General features: G+C 36.1%; 1 protein-coding gene across 6 annotated transcripts in view; it reads right to left on the reverse strand.

Moving 5' to 3' along the window:
- Nucleotides 1-641: 641 nt before the first annotated feature.
- The window catches only part of PCMTD1 (protein-L-isoaspartate (D-aspartate) O-methyltransferase domain containing 1), a 69,593-nt gene continuing 48,231 nt past the window's right edge, over nt 642-22,003 (reverse strand). For 5 of the 6 annotated variants that reach the window (XM_036990789.2, XM_073229501.1, XM_017659579.3 and 2 more), the window contains 3 exons: nt 16,514-16,685; nt 12,394-12,517; nt 642-3,692 (listed from right to left, as the gene is read on the reverse strand). In XM_036990789.2, the coding sequence (XP_036846684.1) occupies nt 3,325-3,692; nt 12,394-12,517; nt 16,514-16,685 (664 nt within the window). In that variant the 3' untranslated portion in view covers nt 642-3,324. Of the gene's footprint in view, nt 3,693-12,393; nt 12,518-16,513; nt 16,686-21,263; nt 21,456-22,003 lie in introns of all 6 variants that reach the window. The other variant, XM_036990792.2, reaches the window with a different exon arrangement.

The raw sequence follows: 22,003 nt of genomic DNA on the forward strand, positions 1-22,003 counted from the left end.
GTTCACAACTGAACTATTGGGGGGAACAAATGTCCACCAACAGTAGAATGAATAATTAAACCTGTTGTAAATGTAACATAACTGTTTGCCATATGACCCAATCACAGAAAGGTCATGTGGAGTGAAAAGGAGAGCTGGAGAAGAATGTAGGCAGTATGGTTCCCTTTATACGAAGTCAAGCATGTATGAAACAAAATAATGTACTGTTTGGAGATACAAGCATGTGTGGTAAAAGTACAGCCAAATACAATTTCCCTGTTAAACACACAAGGGTTACCTGAGAAGGGAGGACTGAGATGAGATGGGGAAGGGGCACACAGGAGGAACACCGGACACACGGTCGGTGCGCACACAGTCGGTGCGCACACGGTCGGTGTGCACACATACTTCGCTGTATCCTGAACTGTTATTCCCTATACTTTACACATACCTTACAAATATCCTTCATATTTACTGAGCATTTTATAAAAGTAAATTTTTAAAAAGCTCTTCTCTCGTCAGAGGTGGCAATAGTCAACAGGAACTGAGATGTCCAAATACAGATAGTTGTATACTATAATTCAGCATATATTCCTAGGTAAATGGAGAGTTTCTAAAATAAAAAGGAAGAGGAAAAGAAGCCAGGCCACTGGAGAATGATGCTTAATTATATGCAACAGTTTATTTAAAATAATTTTCCAAGTCTTCCCATAATTAACAGCTTTTGCTTCATTTTTATCCTCCTGAACAGCTAGAAACCAACATTTACATTTTTTAATTTTAACCATTATGTATACTATTTTAATGACATCTTTCTTGAACACTACAACCACATATGTTGACCAATAAGCAGTACAGATTTAAAGTATCTTTTTAGTAATTACGGTGTTAACAGTTTCTTGGGATTTATCATATGCTGGATGCTATTCAAGCTGTCTTCAACTAGCTGACTTATTAAAATCATGCCACCTTCCTAGGCCTATTGTCTCTCTGCAAAATAAAAAGGCTAGATTACTACATTATTTCTTTTTGTTTTATCTGGCTGTAAGACCCCATGAATATATTCCTCAGATTAATTTTACCTCATCTTTATTTGTTACTTCTCTACCTATAAATTATGCATACTCAAGTAAACATGAAGCCATTAAATAAAAATACAAACCCAAATATTCTTAATCATTCTAATATATTCCCATTAATAGATGAAAGGGCTTTCACTTGAATTTTCACTTTTTATTTCTACTTCATTATTTAAAGTCAATAATAAAGTCACAACTATAAAATGTATGCATTTAAAAACACAAAAGATACACTTCAATGACAAAAAATATGTAATGATGATGAAAATACACACTTTGCCGAGGTCAACAGCATGAGTGACAGTATATAAAAGTGAAACTTCAAATATATCCTTAACCAAAACTTATTCCTGATTAGTAAAATTATCATTCAAGAGTATGTATGTGTACACATCTGGACACCAGCTCCAAAACGACAAAGTGTGTGTATAGGGGGAGGGTTAGATAAAAATATGTAGGTACCAGGAATCCAAGACTAAACTTCTGAAACTAACATTTAATTCAAAATAAAATGAACATTTCTAATAGATGACTATATGAAACTTTTTTTCCTTGATAGAAATTAGATGGGCCATTTCTTAACACCTTAGTACTAATCTAGAAAAACTGTGGAGCTACCCCCCAGCTCCTAACCCTTTGCCATAGCCACTGCTATAAAACTACCATCCATGAAATTACCTTTCACATTACTAAAATATCCTCATTTACTTGGTATGATTCATGCTTAGAATATTTCAAACACTTGTTTTTAGAGGTGTGGAATTTACCAGAGCTTTTTGAAACCATCTATATATTAACAATAATTGAATCTGTGCAGAGAGATAATAATCCTTTTACTATATAGCCACTGGGTTTCCTTAAGCATATCTGATCAGCTATTTTAACAGTGTTGCTGGTGGTAATAAGTGATATCTCAAATTTTTCCTTTTAAAAAATATATAATCCATGTAACATTAAGTAGTAAATATGTCACACTGTATACTTTCTTAACAAGGAATGACTGTTTTCAGGCCCTACTAGGAAGAAACAAAACTAATAATGGCATTTACTACCTGTCTTATCACTGTTAAGCTACAATGACCTTTCAAATGATGAACAGTTTTAAGTATGTGGTATTAAACAAAAAATGAAAATGAAAATGATTTTACAAAAAAAAAAGTAAGTTAAATGAGCACAACATAGGTCCCAAAGATTACACTATGATTCTGAACCAGATTTTCAAAGCATAAAGCATCTACATACAATTTTTATGAATGTCTAGCTCAGCTCTACGTTGTCAAAGATGAATATTCAGATGAGCTGAAAGTTCCATTCGCTAAAGTGCGCCTGCTGACCTCATTTGCTCTGGCCCTGCTGCTGCGTGTAACCCCAGAAAGGAGCTGTCACTCACTCACTCACTCACTCACTGCCTGTGCCATGGACAGTCATATGGGACAATGGATTTTTAAACTGAATACTTTATAGACTATAGGAAAAAAAAATCCTAAATATACTATCTTCTAAAACTCCAGTGAGTAAGATAACCTCATTATTTTTAAATACTGAAAATGTAAAGGGTCCATACAAATTAAAAATTGTATTAAGTATGTACTTCTAACTTTAATATTCACTGATGTGCTCTTAAAATCTCTATGAGAGAAGCAGATATTTTCCCCATGTCTTTTGGCAATAGAGTCAAAAGCAAAAAATAGCAGTGCTGTTGAATTCCATGAAAAATTCTTTGTTTTTTTTTAAAGCTAAATTATTCAGTATCTGTATTGTTATTGCACTCATATATTGCCCGGAATACATCTATCACAACTCAGCAACAGTGATTGCAACAAAAGTAAGGTTACTGGGTCTACAAAGTATTCGATTTCCTTATTAGGTAAGAAAGTTTTCAAAGGAAATGCAAACAACAGCAATTCAAATTAGTATATGCTTAACATTATTTAACCGTATATAAAATTAAATCTAACCCTCACCACTACAAATCTGTAAGGAGTCAGAAAAGGATTTACAGTACAAAGTCTTGACTATTGTTGCATTCCACTCTTGAAGTCACTCTGAGTTAAAACAGCAACTTTTCCAAGATTTAAAGAAAATATATTTTATAAAAGGTTTTAATCACTGAATAATCATTTTTATTACTAAAACAGAAACAAATTATATTTTCCACTATAATTTGCTCTGATGAAAGAAAGAATTCTCTCTCCTTTATCTCCTAGCAAATGCTACATTTTCAAGACTAAAGGAATTATCAGTAGGCATTCTTTCTTGATCTAAGTTATTTTTCTCTAAAATATGTCAAGTAAGCTTTTAAAGATTCGGGGAGAGGGAGCTTCATGATTTTTTCTCTCAGTAAATTCTGAGGGGGCTCCTCTGCTTTCATGGCTTCACTATGGTCTTTCTCCTCCTCTTCTTTGTTATCCTCTTCCATTTTTTCATCCTCTTCACTGTCTAGAGGCTGAGGAATAAGCTGATTACCCACAAATACGTAGGTGTTAATTCTCTGCTTAACTCGCTTTCTTTTCCTTTTGGGTGGAGCCCTCTGAGGAATCCCCTTGGCCTGCATCTCATCATTTATGAAATTTCTAAGTGTGCGTCGAATGTAAATGCGAGCCAAGTCCTGCAGATTCCTGACAGCACAGGGGGCTAAAAAACAAACAAAAAAACACACACATACACATGAAACATAAAAAGTAAAATGTTATATATTATTCATTTCTTCCTAGAACAAAACATGTATTCTTAGTGAATGTTTGGTAACACAAACAGTATAGTATAAAAATTCTTTCATCTGACAAAGTTTCTGGGTGCTTACTCTATATCAAGCACCACTGTAAATGCTGAGGACAGTGGACAGTGCAGAGGTTTATATGTATAAATGTGTATGTGTGTGTGTGTGTGCCCTTGTATATGCATGAAAAGTCTTTGGAAGGATAAAATCACAACTTAAAAGCAGAATATGTGAGAATTAAGCACTAAGGGGACAAAAAATTGCGAGAGATTTTACTCTACATTTTTGTTTATACTTTTTGATATTAAAAACCATTGAAAGACCTATTCAAAAAACTCAGAGGCAACATTTGAACAGCTGCCTCAGTGTGAGCTTTTCCACACACATGCACACATGCACACGCATGAACACACACACGTACATGCAGTTTCTTTCTGTAAGTCAACAAGTAGAATTAGTTCACAGGCAAAGGGCCACCAGAAATCATGCTGTAAACAAACTCTTTAGTTTGAGAGTCCAAAGAAACACCACAGATTCCTTTAAGTTACTGATGTTTACTTCTATCAATTAGAGCTGTCACATACCCTGTCAGCCTTCACTCCCAGCTCTCAGATATGTAAATACATAATCTCTAGAATCACATACCTTCCTTCCTAGCCCATCCCAATACTTTACACAGAAACAAATTCTCTAGTCTCCACCTGGAATTCATTTCTCCTAGTTTCTATCTCTATCAAAATAAAACTATTATTGATAATCTTTCTCCAATATCTAAACAAAACCTAACCTTCTTTAGTTAAACAACATTCAATTTTTTTAAATTTCATTTCTATTTTATTTTACCCATATTATTGATTTTTATTTATGTTTACTTATTTAATACCATTTGTTTTTTATTTCTTTACTTTTGGTATTCTTTTCTGGATACCTTCCTCCAAACTTCTTTCTGTAACATTTAAAATCCTGCCTTCTTATTCATTCATACATGGTGTCTTTGCCCCCAGGCTGAACCTAGGAGGGGAGGGCTGTGGCACCCAGTCCTTTGCTCCCCATGGGACCCTGAGGCACCTGCCTTGTGCACAGCACCGTCCAAGCTCACAGCCTTCTGTGGTCTTCCCACCTCCCCTAGTGCCTTGGCTTTGCCCAATCTTAAGCTGGATACACCCTGCAGCAGCAGAACGATTTTTTATATAACCTCAGAGTGGAGACATTTTAGACTGATTCAAAGATCCCTTAGCACATACTTATGGGCTCTACTGAAACCTGAAAAGGAAAACAATTCCAAGAGCCATCCTGGGCAGGTTCAGCTAGAACCTGTTGCACTGTCTGGGCCTGTCCCCAGTGATGCAGAGAGAAACCCAAACAAACTGAGTTTGAGTCCTGCTTCTGCCAGAGAGGCACTTTGTGAACATGGGTAAGAAGAAACATATGCGAGATGTCATCCCTTATATGTTAAAATGTATAAAATACCACCTGTTCTGCTACTCCCACAATTGTTCATTAAGTTAACATTTACTCTACAACTGTGTGTTAACTATATGCCAGGTACTGTTTAATAACTCATTTAGATACAGCAGATGATTTAAACCAAGGAAATCCCTACTCCCAGAGCCTATATGGTTCAGGGAGGGGATAGATTAAACAATAATTATGGAAAAAGAAAACCAGGGGATATGGAAACACCACCAACAGCCCAGAAAGTAATGTGAGGCAATGGCTACTTCCAACTGAGTAGTTCACAGGCCTCCCTGAAGAAGTCCTGTCTGAGATGGGATTCAGATGACATGAAGAAACAGTTGTGTTAAGTATCTTGGTGCAGAGGGAATACCAGGGCCTTAAGAAGCAAATGAGCTTAGCTTGCTCAGACAGCTGAAAGGCGACTAACAGAGATGAGTTTGGGACAGGAGGAGAACTGGAAGACAGCTATTGTGCCTGGTCTTGCAGGCCTTGGTAAAGAATGCACATTTTATTTGCCATGCAGCTACTCAAAGGCTTTAAGATAGCAAGGGTTATATATACAACAAAGATGACACTCCAGCTCCTCTCTGGTGCAAAGGTTATAAAGAGAGGAAGCAAGTGGCGGCTGGAACACTCCAGTGAGCCACCTGAGATGTGGCCACACTTTGAGAGAGATGGGAGTAGGGAAGAGTGACAGTAAAGATGTACAGAAGTGGACATACTTGAAATGTATTTTGAAGATAAGATGGACAGGGACTGGATGGGAAGTTTTGGCCCAAGCAACCAGATAGATGCTAATGTCAATCTGCTGGAATGGCAAAGAGGAAGAATAGTTTGGGGAGAAGAAAAATAAAAAATTTGCTTTGTGTTAAATCAAAATATCTATTACATATCCAAATGGAGATTCTAGGAATAACAACATACCAGTCACGATTTCAATGTTTCTATGAAGTAACTCACAGCTAAACAGGAAGAGTGAGCGGAGAGGTTAAATAACTCACTCAGGTCACAAGAGGCCATAGGTGACATGAGTTGGGACCTGAATGCTGGCCTCTGACTGTGGAGTCTATGCTCCTTTCCCACCACAAGCAGTTAAACCATGATTCTGGGACTCAGGTGAGGATGAGAGCTAGAGTCATCAGCCTATGTAAGATGCAAAGACCCAGGAGTGCCCAAGACGGAGTGGAGACAGAGAAGAAAGGTCTAGACTGAATGAGTTCTGCAAAAGGGGAGGGTGGACAATACATCTGTAAAAGAGTTTAGGAAGTTATAAGGAGCTCAGACACAGAAGCCATAATTAGTCTGCAGCTGGTCTTGGCTTGAGTCATCACATTACTGATATTCTTTTAACACCTGAACTATATTCTTCCTCTGCCAACACTGTCTGCTACCCCAGGGACAGACAGAATGAGAATCAGAAACCTTCCAATCCTACACTGTCAGAATATCAGAACTTCATAGAACCAAGAAGACCCGGAGCAGAAAAGGATTCAGACTTAAATCCTCACTCTGAAGTCCTCAAATAGTATCCACATGAGCTTCATCTAAAAGTTCTTCTAAAGGATACAAAAATTTTGAAATAATTCTCAGCTCTACCTATTCAAAAATCCCAGTGCCTTCTTTTCTTTAACACTCTTGTTGCCTATTTTTTCAGTTATGAGATAAGGACTAAATAAACCAGACAATACTAATCCTGACTGCTATCAAACCTTACTTTGAATTGAAGTTTTCACTCCAAAATTACAATTAAGGTTATCTCCAGGACATGCATAAGCCCTATTTGTCTCCCACAAGGCAGTCTTGATATAGACTTTACAGGACCCTAGCTGTCAGCACTCTCATTTTTATTTGTTAACAAGATTGAAAAGGTCATTTAGGTCATTTACTTGGTGTGGATAAAATTAGAGTTCCTGTGGCCAGGATTCTCACCTGGCCCTGGCTGGCTAGCTCACTACACGTGTGGGCAATACATTGCTACTGACTCTATATAAAGAGCTCTGCCCAGTGCTCTGCACGAGCCGGTGGCACAGCTACAAGGCTGCAGGAGAGCAGAGAAGAGGATGGAGTGGTGCCAGTGCTGAAGACAGAGGTGCAGAGGACAGCTCTGCAGCTAGAGAGACCCAGAGGCACAGACCAGCTTGCTGCATGCAGACTCGCTCTGAATGAACAGGATTTTAGTGACTGACCTGTCACCTGGAAATAACGTTGGGTATAACCCTTTCACCCCAAGATCATTCTACTGTCATGTCTTTGGTCATACTGAATCCATAGTGAACTTGACCAGGGCTGAAACCCATTAGCAAGACACAGTCAAACCACAAAACCAATTATTTTTTGACAATTTTTAACCTACAAAAACAGTTTCATATAGTTCAGTGTGGTGCAGTGCCAGTTTATGAAGTCTTTTTTTGTCCCCTCTGATACTGTGATTTGTAATAAGAAATAAACATTTGGCTTCCAGTTCCTGACAGAGCTCCTACAACACTTGGAATTCCCTAGGCAGTAAGAGCACACAGGTGAAAGGAGCGCCTTTTATTATTCCTAAGAAGTTCCTTTCAACCACTCCTGAGTTTATGTGAATATTAATGAGATGTCTTTTTGCTAAGCCCCAGAAGATGCTGGGCTGGCTTCCAAGGACACCACCAGGTGATTAGTGGGCTAGAACTTTCCTACCCACCCTTGTCCAGGTAGAGAGAGTGTATGGAGGGTGAGCTAACCACCAATGGCCAAAGATTTAATCAATCAAGCCTACATAGAAAACCCTAATCCATGGGTTCTGAGAGGATCTGGAGCAGCAAACCTGTGGTGGTGATGGGAGGGTGATGCACCCTGACAGACATGGAGGCCCTGAGTTCTTCCCACAGCCTTGCCCTAAGCATCAACTCCGTCTTGGATGTTCCTAAGTTGGATCCTTTACAATAAACGTTGATGTAGTAAGTAAACTTTTTCTGGGTTCTGTGAGCCTCTGACAACACATCAAGTTTTTAAGAGGCTGTCTTGCCAATGGGTTTCAGCCCCGAGCAGGTTCGCTATGGATTCAAGGTGACCAAAGAAATTGACAGCAAAACGTCCTTTGGGGTGAAAGGAGGGTTTATTACCCAGCTTGTTCTCCAGCGGTAGGTCGAGCACTAGCGTCCTGCCTCCGCCCAGAGCACTGGGTGGAGCTCTCTATATAGCTCGATAATAGTTTATTGCCTCAAGGTGTGGAAGCGGTAGCCTAGCAACAGGCCAGTTACATTCAGTGAGGAATCCTGGCCATAGGAACCCCAACTTCCCCACAGAGGAGGTCACGGGAACCTCTGGTTTACAGCAGGCTGTCAGAAACCCAGGTGACAACTTCACCTTGAGAGTGGTGGCTGAAGTTGGAAGAGGAAGGAGCAGTTACAGGATAGTTACTTAGCCTGTGGGGTCTGTGCTAATATAGGTTAGTGTTAGAACTGAGTCAGATCTTAGGGAACACCCAGTTGGTGTCTACAACAACTGAAGAAGTGCTGGGAGTGGACACCCCACACATCTGCATGACAGGGGTGCTTAGTGGGCAGTATATAGAGCAAACTTTTCTTTAAGATATGATAATTTTTTCTTCACCCCTTATAAAGGGCCTGCCCTCACCTTTTAAGCAGTTTTTGGAATATCTTACACCAAAAAAAGAACTATGATTTTAAGTTGAATAAAAATTAGTGATGAACTTGAGGAAAAGTTACAAATACAATTTAGTAACTATTTATATTAGAATTTCATAACTACAAAATATATTTGCATTTTTTAGGGTTTTTGTGGTATTAACATTATTTCATATTTTAACTCCCTATAATTAATGAAATGTTCTCTGAACAGAAAGAACAGAAAAGTTTTATTTTAACAGAAAAGGTAACTTGTTCTTATTCTCCACACTATTAAATTTTGACAAATAAAACTTTATTCATTCTGTGAACATTACTCTATTAAACTCTTATTACTTTTTAAAAAACTGTAATTTCTGACTAGTTTTTACAAATTGCCATTGGTAGCTGATGACTTTTTTCTTTTTATTACAGAAATTTTCAAATCTATACATACAAAAAGAGAGTCAATAGTATAATGAACCCAAATAGACACTCAGGTTCAATTATTACTTATAGTTAATCTTACTTCATCAACATTCCCATTTCCTCCCCACACCCCATCCCAGATTATTTTGATGGAAAATTTACGAAAGACCATTTCACCTGTAAATATTTCAGAGCTATGATGGGGCATTTTTTAATTTAGACTCTTCCCCCTCATTTTAACCTTTTCCACCAAATTTATTCCTTCTTTACAGTCACAGCTATGTCAATCAATCTAACCAATGATGGTCTTATTAACTACCTATATCTATTCGTGTTGACAGAAAGTGAGGAAGAACAAAAATTGCTCTTTTTAGCATATCATCATCCATGCCATTCATAGCTCTGTTAGTATAAAATCACATTCACAACTAAGACTCTCAAAAGGCAACTACAGGAATAGTGTCAGATAAAAAGAGGAACGCTGAAGGTTCTAACAGTGGCAGCTACAAAGTAAAATACTGAAATAGCTATTGACCAGAAATGTATAGGGGGCGTTATCAGCGCCCTTACATTATGGTTTAGGCCACTGCCAAAACCAAACTGTACCAGGGAACTTTTTCATGACTTCTCTTTATGACTCTCCAACCAAAACTGTCATTAATAAATTATAATTCTTATATTTGGAAAATAGGAGGGAGAAAACAGCTTTACTTTATTACTCTTATGCTTTTAGCAAGGAGTTTAAAAGTATTCAATAACTGCAAAATACTAGTGTCCTATATCATAGAGCATATATAGTTATATATAGAATACATCTCCACATATACACATACACACATGTATATATATGTGACGGTGTGTGCACAGTCTCCTAAAAAGCAGTTCATTGAAATAACTGTGTAATGCATATGAAGACAAGTGACAATTACTTAATTCTGGTGCTAGAAAGAAACAAGTCCCTTTTGGTCCCAGAGCGCACCCAGCATGTGTCTGTCTCTCTTTGACTAGGCTGGAAAGAAATTTAATTAAACATTACAGCAGAGTAACTTCACATTTCTAAGAGAATGAATGTTTTTTGATATTCCTCTGTATTTTTAATCATTCTTATTTTATTTTTCATTGTCCTTATACTCAAGTTTCCTTACATCATAGTTTTATGTGGATTTGATGTGTATGTTGACTCAACTCATTTTTGTAAATAGCATACATTAGCAATAATTATATTTGAAAAAAATGGTCAATAACACTTCCTGATTTATGGAAGTTTCAAATTTTTTTTTAATTGAATGCCTAATTTCTAAGTGAGACCAAAGTAAGACCACTGTGTCAGAATGTATGAATCTTACAAATTCAGAAAAGAGGGGGAACAGGCCTCCTGTAGAGAAGGGTGCTAGTTAAGTAAGCCCTTCTCCCGGGGACTGGGGCAGAGACTTCCATACCATGGACCCTCCAAGTGAATCCTACGGCAGAGCCACATAGCTCTCAGTGTCACTACATGCATTCCTACCACAGCAGCAGGAATGGCTTGGAAGGTTTGTGGGTGTGAAAGAAGCAGCTGGCCATGTGTGGCTCCATCCTTTCCTTCTCTGTTCCTCCAGGATATGTCCACTAACAAGCACTCACATTATGCTCTGCTCACCCGTGTACTTTCAGGCAAACTCATATGGTGGAGGGATGGCCAGGAGTTGCCTGCAGATGTATAAGTCTGTCTGACTTAGGGGTGCTGACCTAAACCACATTCTCCTACCTACTTGGTTGGTAAGAAAAGCTCACATGTCAATTACTAACTCTCTGACACCCAAGTCCATCTCTCCATTGATAAGAACATGAGCAAGGAAAAACAGGTGTAATTTACTATAATTTACTCTCAAAGTCCCAACACTACTCTTTATTAAGCAACTATTATTTGCTAGGCACTTTATAAATAGTGCTTCATATAATTCTCAAAACCACCCTGAGACCAAAAATCACATAGCTCAAAAAAGAGAGTAAAATGAACACTGAAAATAACATCTCTCATAAAGCCAGGATCTCATGAAATAAGTTCATTTAAAATGCAAACTAAAGTACGATACTTCCTAAAGCATGAGTTCATTTTTGGTAAATAACTCCACTTATTAGTATCGAAAGTCATTTAATACCACTCTCATCTCTTTTCCTCAAGGTCTCAGTAATTCTCTGTAAGCTGACGATGCCCTTCCTCTTGAAATATTTTCTTTCTTGGTTTTCAACACACTGTGCACACTGCTATCCTCCGATGTCTCTCGCCCTTCCTTTGCTTACATGTCTTTGTGATTTACCTCCGAATTTGGGGGACCCCAGATCCAACCTTGATACCTTGCTCTATCTCCACCCTCCCCTCCCCTAAGTGTTCTCATCCATTCTTAGTTCACAGTGCATCTCTGTGCAGATGCTTCTCAATTTGCACCTTCCTTGTGTAGCAGGTTCTGACTACCTGACCTTTGAATGCTAACAAAACACTCAAACATGGCCAAAATAAAGTATCTGATTGTCCTCTACACTTATTTCCAAACTCTTCCACCCCAATCTTCCACATAGCAGTCAACGGCACTAGCTGCTGTTAGCTAGCTGCTCAAAGCAAAACTTTAGATCCCTCATTTTCCTCTACCACCATCTCCTATGTAGTCCACTATTTTTCTACCTTCCAACAACTCTATCCACATCCACACTGACTCGCTCCTCAAGTGTAAGAAAGGTCTTGTATGATTTATCATTATAGTATACCCAGTGAGCTTCAACTACCTTGAAACTTACTCCTGGTCTTGGAATGACCAAGTTCTTTTCAGTCTAAATAAAGGCTTGCATTTGCTCTCCCTATGTATTGAAAATGATGCGAATTTATCTAAGGAATAAATTCACAACTATAATTAATTCAGTTTTTGATTGACCTGCCCTTTCTTTTCACATTTCCATGAAGGCAGCTAACGGTTTGGAGCAAGGTAGGGGCTTTATAAGAAAAAAAAACAATGTTTTATAATAGATCCACTGAATAAATTATGGCATATCTATTTAACTCTTCATAATAATATAATCTGTTAAATCCCACACACAAGAGTTGAACAACATTAAGTCACAGCTCAGTCAGAAAGGGCCAGTGGTTACTTACGGAGTCCCACTGAATCGGGTTTGCCATTATCATTCTTACTTGGTTGCACAAGTGGAGCAAATGAAACAGCAAGGATATTCTTACTTTCCCAAGTGTTTTGTCCAGTTCGCATAATTTGTGTTAACTATTTAGAGGGAAAAAAGAAATACAATAGCTTAATCCCAGGAATATGGTCATTTTATAGTCCCAATTTTGTTTTAATGAAATAATTGCCAGTGATTGCTATATAATCACTTGTATTTGAATTCAACCAAATTACTCTCATTTAAATGTCTGACACAAAATAAGACAAAAGCCATCACAAATATCTGCAGCTCATGATAGTATTTCAATGCAAATGGAATATCCAAACATGGCTAGCTGACTCTGCTTGTCTTAAGTGGGCTTTGGTAGCATCCAGGGGTATCATTCCAATTGATACCTGCCCTTGGCTCCCAAAATGTCTCACAGAGGTTCAGTTGTTTAATTAAAGCATTACACTAATAAAACCATGTTTTGATCATGTACCAATGAGTCAACTTCATGATTTTCCATGATCATAGTAAAATATAACTTCTGATTCTAATCCCACCTTGATATTTCACAAATAAATGTAATTGGTCACAAATGGATGAGAAATTTTACCTACTCAGCAAACACCCACTTGGAATAAGATAACAGCCCAATGCATGGCATGATCAAGTTGAATTTGTATCTTCAATTTATATTATAAAAAACCAGCCCATTATATATTTTGGTAGTATAATAGTATATAATAAATATTTAATAAAATACCAATGGGAAGCCATATCTTTTCTTCTTTTGATATTGTTAATGTACAATTACTTGAATATTATGGTTACTAGACTCCCCCTATTATCAAGTCCCCACCACATACCCCATTACAGTCACGGTCCATCAGCGTAGTAAGATGCTGTAGAATCACTACTTGTCTTCTCTGTGTACACTGCCTTTCCCATGTCCCTGCCCACTACATTATGTGTGTTAATCGTAATGCCCCCTTTTCCCCTTTACCCTTCCTTCCCATCCATCCTCCCCAGTCTCTTTCCCTTTGGTAACTTTAGTCCATTCTTCGGTTCTGTGAGTTTCCTGCTCTTTTGTTCCTTCAGTTTTTGCTGTTCTTATACTCCACAGATAAGTGAAATCATTTGATACTTGACTTTCTCTGCCTGGCTTATTTCACTGAGCATAATACCCTCTAGCTCCATCCATGTTGCTGCAAATGGTAGGATTTGTTTCCTTCTTATGGCCCAATAATAATTCCATTGTGTATATGCACCACATCTTCTTTATCTATTCATCTACTCATGGACACTTAGGTTGCTTCCATTTCTTGGCTACTGTAAATAGTGCTGTGATAAACATAGGGGTGCATATGTCTTTTTCAAAATGGGCTCCTGCATTCTTAGTGTGAATTCCTAAGAGTGGAATTCCTGGGTCAAATGGTATTTCTATTTTTAGTTTTTTGAGGAACCTCCATACTGCTTTCCACAATGGTTGAACAAGTTTACATTCCCACCAGCAGTGTAAGAGAGTTCCCCTTTCTCCACATCCTTGTCAACATTTGTTGTTGTCTGTCTTTTGGATGTTGGCCATCCTAATTGGTATGAGGTGATATCTCATTGTGGTTTTAATTTGCATTTCTCTGATGATTAGCAATGTGGAGCATCTTTTAATGTGCCCGTTGGCCATCTGAATTTCTTCTTTGGAGAACTGTCTGTTCAGCTCCTCTGCCCATTTTTTTAATTGGATTATTTGCTTTTTGTTTGTTGAGGTGCATGAGCTCTTTATATAATTTGAATGTCAACCCCTTATTGGATATGTCATTTATGAATATATTCTCCCATACTGTAGGATGTCTTTTTGTTTTACTGATGGTGCCCTTTGCTTTACATAAGTTTTTTAGTTTGATATAGTCCCACTTGTTCATTTTTGCTTTTTCTTTCCCTTGCCTGGGGAGATATGTTCATGAAGAAGTCACTTATGATTTATGTCCAAGAGATTTTTGCCTATGTTTTTTTCTAAGGGTTTTATGGTTTCATGTCTTACATTCAGGTCTTTGATCCATTTTGAGTTTACTTTGGTGTATGGAGTTAGACAATAATCCAGTTTCATTCTCTTACATGTAGCTGTCCAGTTTTGCCAACACCAGCTGTTGAAGAAGCTGTCATTTCCACATTGTATATCCATGGCTCCTTTATTGTATATTAATTGACCATAGATGCTTGGGTTTATGTCTTGGCTCTCTATTCTGTTCCACTGGTCTATGGATCTGTTCTTGTGCCAGAATCAAATTGTCTTGATTACAGTGGCTTTGTAGTAGAGCTTGAAGTCAGGGAGTGTAATTTCCCCTGCTTTATTCTTCTTTCTCAAGATTGGCTATTCAAGGTCTTTTGTCATTCCATATGAATTTTAGAACTATTTTCTCTAATTCATTGAAGAATGCTGTAGGTATTGATAAGGATTGCATTGAATCTGTAGATTGCTTTAGGCAGGATGGCCATTTTGACAATATTAATTCTTCCTAGCCAAGAACATGAGATGAATTTCCATTTATTAGTGTCCTCTTTCTCTTAAGAGTGTCTTATAGTTTTTAGGGCATAGGTCTTTCACTTGCTTGGTTAGGTTTACTCTTAGGTATTTTATTCTTTTTGATATAATTGTGAATGGAATTGTTTTCCTGATTTCTCTCTCTGCTAGTTCACCGTTAGTGTATAGGAATGCAACAGATTTCTGTGTATTGATTTTGTATCCTGTAACTTTGCTGAATTCAGATATTAGATCTAGTAGCTTTGGAGTGGAGTCTTTAGGGTTTTTTATGTACAATATCATGTCATCTGCAAACAGGGACAGCTTAACTTCTTCCTTGACAATCTGGATGCCTTTTATTTCTTTGTGTTGTCTGATTGCCGTGGCTAGGACCTCCAGAACTATGTTGAATAAAAGTGGGGAGAGTGGACATTGTTCCCAATCTTAAAGGAAAAGCTTTCAGCTTCCCACTGTTAAGTATAATGTTGGCTGTGGGTTTGTCATATATGGCCTTTATTATGTTGAGGTACTTGCCCTCTATACCCATTTTGTTGAGAGTTTTATCATGAATGCATGTTGAATTTTGTCAAATGCTTTTTCAGCATCTATGGAGATGAGGAGAAGCCATATCTTAAATGTTTGAAAGTGTATCATTAAAGGAAAACAGAAAAAGATTGTTTATCTGGGAATCTCAACTCTGGGAAGCATTCAAGTAATATTTTTTTCAGTATCATTTTTTAATTAATGTTTTTATATTATGTCTCTTTAGTAACTGGCTAAGAATGTGCTACAGAGCACAGTGCATAATAATGGTGAACTACTGGGCTGCAAATAACATGCTTTGATGTTAAGGAACCCCCCCCTGCAAAATATATAAACTCCAAAATGATCATGCCAGGTGCCAGTCATCTTAGACAAGAGATTTCCTACAGTACAAACCACAAGGTGTTATAAACATTCTCAGATTTAGGCTAATATGAATATTAAAGATAGTTTTTGAAATGCATTTTTATGAATTTGCAATTTGTGTTTGAAAAAGGTCCACCCATTTTCTGAATAGATTAGTATTTCATACTTTTATTATACCTAATAATTCCAAACAAAAGGCAGGAAAATAGCTGAAAAGTATTTACAAATGAGTCTACGTAGCACTAGATGAAAATTTTAAAATTTACTCATTTCTTTAATGGAATTAAACAGTTCAAACACAACCCCAAATAGCATTTCTTTTTTATATGGTCAAAGAATTAATGAATGGTAGAAACTGTACAGCTAGCAGAGACTATCACACTCAGCTAAATATCCCAGGGGAGGAAAAGGCATGAAGGAGCAGCTTGGAAACTACCCTAAAGGTCATAGCTAAACTCAGGTGAAAACCAGCCTCTTAAAATCCTAGTACAGGGATCTTTCCTCTATCTACTTTGGTTAAATAATTAAAAGTCCATTTCAAGTTGTTTCTATATAAATAGACCTGTGAAGAATTTTTCTTCTTTTAAAAATTACACTGTACCTTTCACTGATGTAACATTTCCCATTTTACACTGACATATTTTTTTTGTGTGTCATTGCACCAAAGGACAGTAGAAGTTACCTGATCTTCTATAGGCATGACTAGAATGCCTCCAACTTTTAGTAATATTTTCATGTAGTTTTCATGGTCTTTCTGGACTCCAGCTCCACAATAAATTCGATCATACTGATGACTGTCTGATGCTATCTGGAGGCAATTACCAACCACAAATGCAGGTTCACAGAACTCAAATCTACATGGAAAAAAACAAATGTATTTTAATTCATTTAAACAAAAGATTAGATCTAAAAAATTAACATAATCCAGTTCTTTGAAATACTGAAGTTATCAAAATTAATTATAAGGATAAAATATCATTATGAAATTTAAGTATCATATTTATAAAGTTTAGCACTGATCAAATGTACTGATTTATTATCAATGATACAGTACAGGTTTTGAAAATATTAACCTATTTTTTTGCCACACTTAAACTTAAGCCTTAAAAAATGAATGTAATGAAAAGCCCATCACAACACCAAACTTGTGATACCCCACAAATGATGTATCATAAGGATGAGAATCACAAGGTCAAACAAATGAGAAAGGCTTCACTTTCCACTGCCTTTTCCAAAAAAAGCAGAAGGACCAGTAGACATGAGAAGGGATCATGCAGTATTCCTCTGTTTGACATTTCTGCTGTGATTAACAGTGGCAAAGCTTTGTCAGGAAATGACGCCAGTGCACTGCCCATACCCTTACAACCACTAAGATTAGGAAGATTTCCCCAATAAGTTTTAGCAGAGTTTTGTTACAGGATTGGGACAGAGAACAGAATAGTGTTTTTCTTTCTCATGCTTTGGCCCTTGTGATCTCCCTACGCAACAAGCGATATGGTTTCAAAGCTAAGACATTTTATCCAGGCCCCCTGTTCCTGGTTACAGTGTTGGTTCATGGTATATATATAGTTATGCTGTCACAAATTAATCTATTTAGACTTCTACTTTATTCTTACATTCTGAAAAATCTGAAAATAATCTCTAACATATATAATTAAAACCCCCAATGCACTAATAAAACATGTGATCCTTTTTAAAATTAATTTAGGGAATATCCTTTCACATTTAAGTTGATTAAAGTTAATATGGCACAGTAAAATCAAGGTTATCATTTGATGAAATAATTTACATTAAAAGTTTTGGCATGCAGTGAAAAATGACACTGATTGAATCACTTTTACTTTGTAAAACATATTCTCTCCTTTGGTCATTAATAGACTTACTACATGAAAAGTTTACATTGAAATTCGCTAAATCACAGACACACTATGATCATTGATATTTAAAGAAGAGTTCTCAATCTCCTAACTTCTCCACAGAGGGGCAGATGGTGTGGGTGAACAGGGTACCCACTGTGCATATCTCCCCACCCCGACACTAAGCCATCATGATAAATGCCTACTAACACTTCAAGCTACAGTTCAAATATTGGCTTTGCAATGAAATTTTATCCAACTTAATAATATCCCATTCTTTCTACTTGTGTAGTACATACAAAATTGTAAACGTACATAGGCACCATTTTTAACTTCTCTTTTATCAAGACAACCTAAATATGGCCAAAATGTTTCTGGGCTTTTAAAAAAATCTGATACTATGGATCACATGGTTTAATCATTTTATCAAACTCAGAGTAAGCATTCTTTAAAAAAGACTATTATTTTCAAGGAAATCTAAGTCTTCATTCTTCTAAAATATATTTTAAATAATTCAATTTTATAACAATTTAAGTCAGTCTTGTAAATGTCAGTGTGAATGTGAGCAGGGAATTTAAATAAAAAAATCTGAACTGCTAAACCTCTTATCAAGTCTATTAAATCAACTCAAAACTATGTTTATGGTTTTATAAACTTCCTATTCATTAAAAAAACGTGACAGCTTAGAGAACTATTACCCAGGAAAACACTATTACAAGGAAACAACTTAAAATAAAACCATTTATCGTATTAGTGGTACTTTATACGTTCTCATCCCAGCAAAATAAATTAAAAAGAAGTTAGTGCCTGATTCTAAAATCAAATGTGTGACTAGTCAAGTTACCTAATACTAATAATTAGTACAGCCCAGTAAGTCAGACACTATTTATTAAGCACCAGTTGCATGTAGACTATAAATGCAATGGGAAACACTTCTGCCAACATATAGCGGAAGGAACAAACATCAATCTCACTAATTAACAATAAATTTACAACTCTGATAAATGCTCTAAAGGGAAGGAACACAAATCTGTAAGTCTAAGAACGAAAGGAAACTGAACCTGGGGACTCAGGGAAAACTTCCCTCAGAAATGACAAACTGTGGTCTAAAAGGAGACAGGGCAATCTAGAGCCACACTATCTAGGATAATAGCAACTAGCCACATGTGGACATTGGGCCCTAAAAGCGTTGCCAGTCCAAACTGAGATGTACTGTAAAGATAAAATTAACATGGGATTTCAAAGATTTACTACAGAAAAAAAAGTTTTTTTTTATATTTCAACAGCCACACAAACTGAAAATAGTAACTATCCTTGTACTTATCACCTATAAACAGGAGCTTCAAATATTTTAACACAACCTTCCTTTTGAAACACTCTCCTGGTTTTTCTGTTAACTCTTTGAATATTTCTCCTGAGTTTTAACTGTATCTCCATCACCTATTGTACTTACTAAATAATTGAGCCATATAAGGAACATAAATGTTTGTCAACTTTTCCACCTACCAACTTTGAATATAAGCTCAGATTTGATAAACATGCTAATCACAAAAATATCAGGACTAGGAGAGAATCTTGCCCAGAAATAGCACATAAAAACATGTACCTATGTATGGCACTCTCTGTATCAGTACAATTGTTCATGTTTTAAATTAGGCTACTGTAAAAAAAACTGTAGGATCCTGCTACAAAACACATTTTTTTCTCCCAAAATGCCAAACTCAAATGAAGTAAAAAACAGAACAAACCTTTGGCTTTAATGAACAAATCAACTGTTCTATGACTGAAAGGCATTTTTGGGGGGGTCTTTCTGAAGATCTTAAATAAGCCACCCTTATTCTTGGGGAAAAAACCTTACTGTTTTCCCTTGCAATGTAAACTGAACAAATATATTTGCTTTCACTTAAGGAATATTACAAAGCATTAGAGAGTAAATAAGATCTTATTTTATAAATTTCTACTAATGCAAATGGAACATATATGTCTAACAAATGCACACAGGGTCTTTACACTTTCATTTAACATGTTTACATTAATTTCCTTTACCACAAGAATCAGATTTGAAAGTTTAGTTGAACTTGAGACAATATCCCAAGAGAATGAGACTATTTTTAGACAGAAATAGTAAAACTTCAAGAATGTAAGTAAAATTGAGGAGAAAAGTATATTTTTAAATATTGGCATTAAGACATCTAGAACAGTAGAAAATTCATATGTCAAATACATTACAAAAAAGTTGTAACACCACCAGTTTAGTACTTTTAAGAAAAATGTCTACCAGAGATAGTGTCCCATCTGGGAATTATTTATTATAACTACGGCTTGATCTTTTCTACCTATAGTACATGAAGCCTTCATATTAATAAATGAAACAATTCTCAAATTGCATATACTTAAAATATTTTTTAAAAATACATAAATAGGTTATAGGTTATCTTTCCTAATAAAGGACTTTTGGATGAGCTTTCGTATATCTGACTAGGTACATAGTTAAGGCTTTAGACATTTATACTCTAATACTAAAATTATGATATGATTTTATAATAGTATTTCATGTAAATAAATTCATACAAATTCTACTGCTATCATTTTTTTCAGAAAGCTATCATTAAAATTTTTCAGGCAAATGTTTATGGATATGCTCACGGCCGTTACCACATCAGGCTCAACTCATATATATGAAGAATTCAGTGACTGATAGAAGGCACAGATGACGGCTACCATGTTATTATCAGAATAAATTACAACTCCTATAAATTCCTTCAATGTAGAAAAGAAAATAGAACACATTCTTCCTTAGGCTTTTATTGTCTAAAAGCCACATCTTATCTAGGTTTCCACAAACCTCTATAGGCAAAGGACATATTTCAATTTTTAATTTTGAAAATGACAAATACAATTTCTATCTCATCTGGAAGACTTCAGCAATAAACTAACCATAAGTTTTCAGTCTGTTACAAAACAGTACTGTACTATTTATAGATTTACACATAAAATCTAGGTTAAAATTAGTGAAAGAGAAAATACCAATTTTACCTTTTCACATCAACCAAATACCGAATGAAACTTGGGAAGGGGAGAACAACAAAAAACAGCAAGAGGTGCACAAAATGATACCTCCTATGTGACTGTAACCGTAGTTATAAAAGTATAGTTTATTGTTCTTTTCCTAATTTTTATAGTTGACTTCAGGGAGTTCATTAAAATTTCACGATAGTAAAATGAAAAGTAGATTTCATTTTTATTCTGAAGAAAATTTCCAAAACAGAATTTCCTAGAAATAACTCGAACTCCTACTAACACTAAATTATACCTCCTAACAGTATGTTAAACAGTTTTGAAATGTGTGTAATAACTACAAAGTCATTCACTTTAGACTTATAATCATTTATTGATTTGAACCTGAAAAATCTAATGACTGTTTTTAGACTCTCTTATACAAGGCAGGAAAAATATTTGACACTCTTACTAAAATGTACACTGAAACTCATTTGTGGGAAAATATGGAGCACATATGTATCTTGCTTTACAACATGAATACTTGTTCAAATTAACACTAGGATTCTAAACACTTACCTTAGCAGTGGTTTTCTTTGTAGGTGTATGTTGGAATATCTTCATCTTGAGATGGACAGATGATTTCGTTCACAGCAGGGACCTTGCCAACTTGCCCATATAATTCTTTTGAAAAGCTGCTAGGAGATCAGGGTGACCTAGCCTTGCCCTGCAGCTTCCCTCTTAGACGGATAGTCTAGGTCTAGGAGCTGACTGAGAGTAGAAAAAACAATATTCCCCTTCAATACACTGTTGAAGTGGGGGCTGACAATTTGCACACCTAGTTTATCATGTGCCACAGGATGCTGTCATTGAAATTTTAGATAATTATTCCAATAGAATAAAGGATTTCAAGGGCATAGGAAAGAATCCTGCATTGTTCTCCATACCTCATCCAAAACAACTTGCCAAATTAATCACAGAAACTTATTTTTCTTAAAACACTTTGTCAAATATACATTTTGAGTTTTACAAGCTATGACTGCTTGGTTAAAACAAGATAAAACTTCAGAACTATTCACTGGGAAGAAAACCTAGGGAAATGTTAATCTTTTGATCTCCAAATGAAGTTACACCATTCAAAAACTCTTACAGTCAGTAATTGAAGTATTAAATACAAAAAAAAAAGATTTTACCTTTTCAAGTATTTTCCCTTCCAACTGCATCAAACTCATCTCAGAATAATTCAAGCATTATTTAAAGCAAAGTGTTAAGAGTACAAACAGAGCGGTGTTTCAATAAATGAAGCTCTAAGAAAATCC

This window comes from Manis javanica, chromosome 2 (assembly GCF_040802235.1).
Source record: "Manis javanica isolate MJ-LG chromosome 2, MJ_LKY, whole genome shotgun sequence".
NCBI lineage: Eukaryota > Metazoa > Chordata > Mammalia > Pholidota > Manidae > Manis > Manis javanica.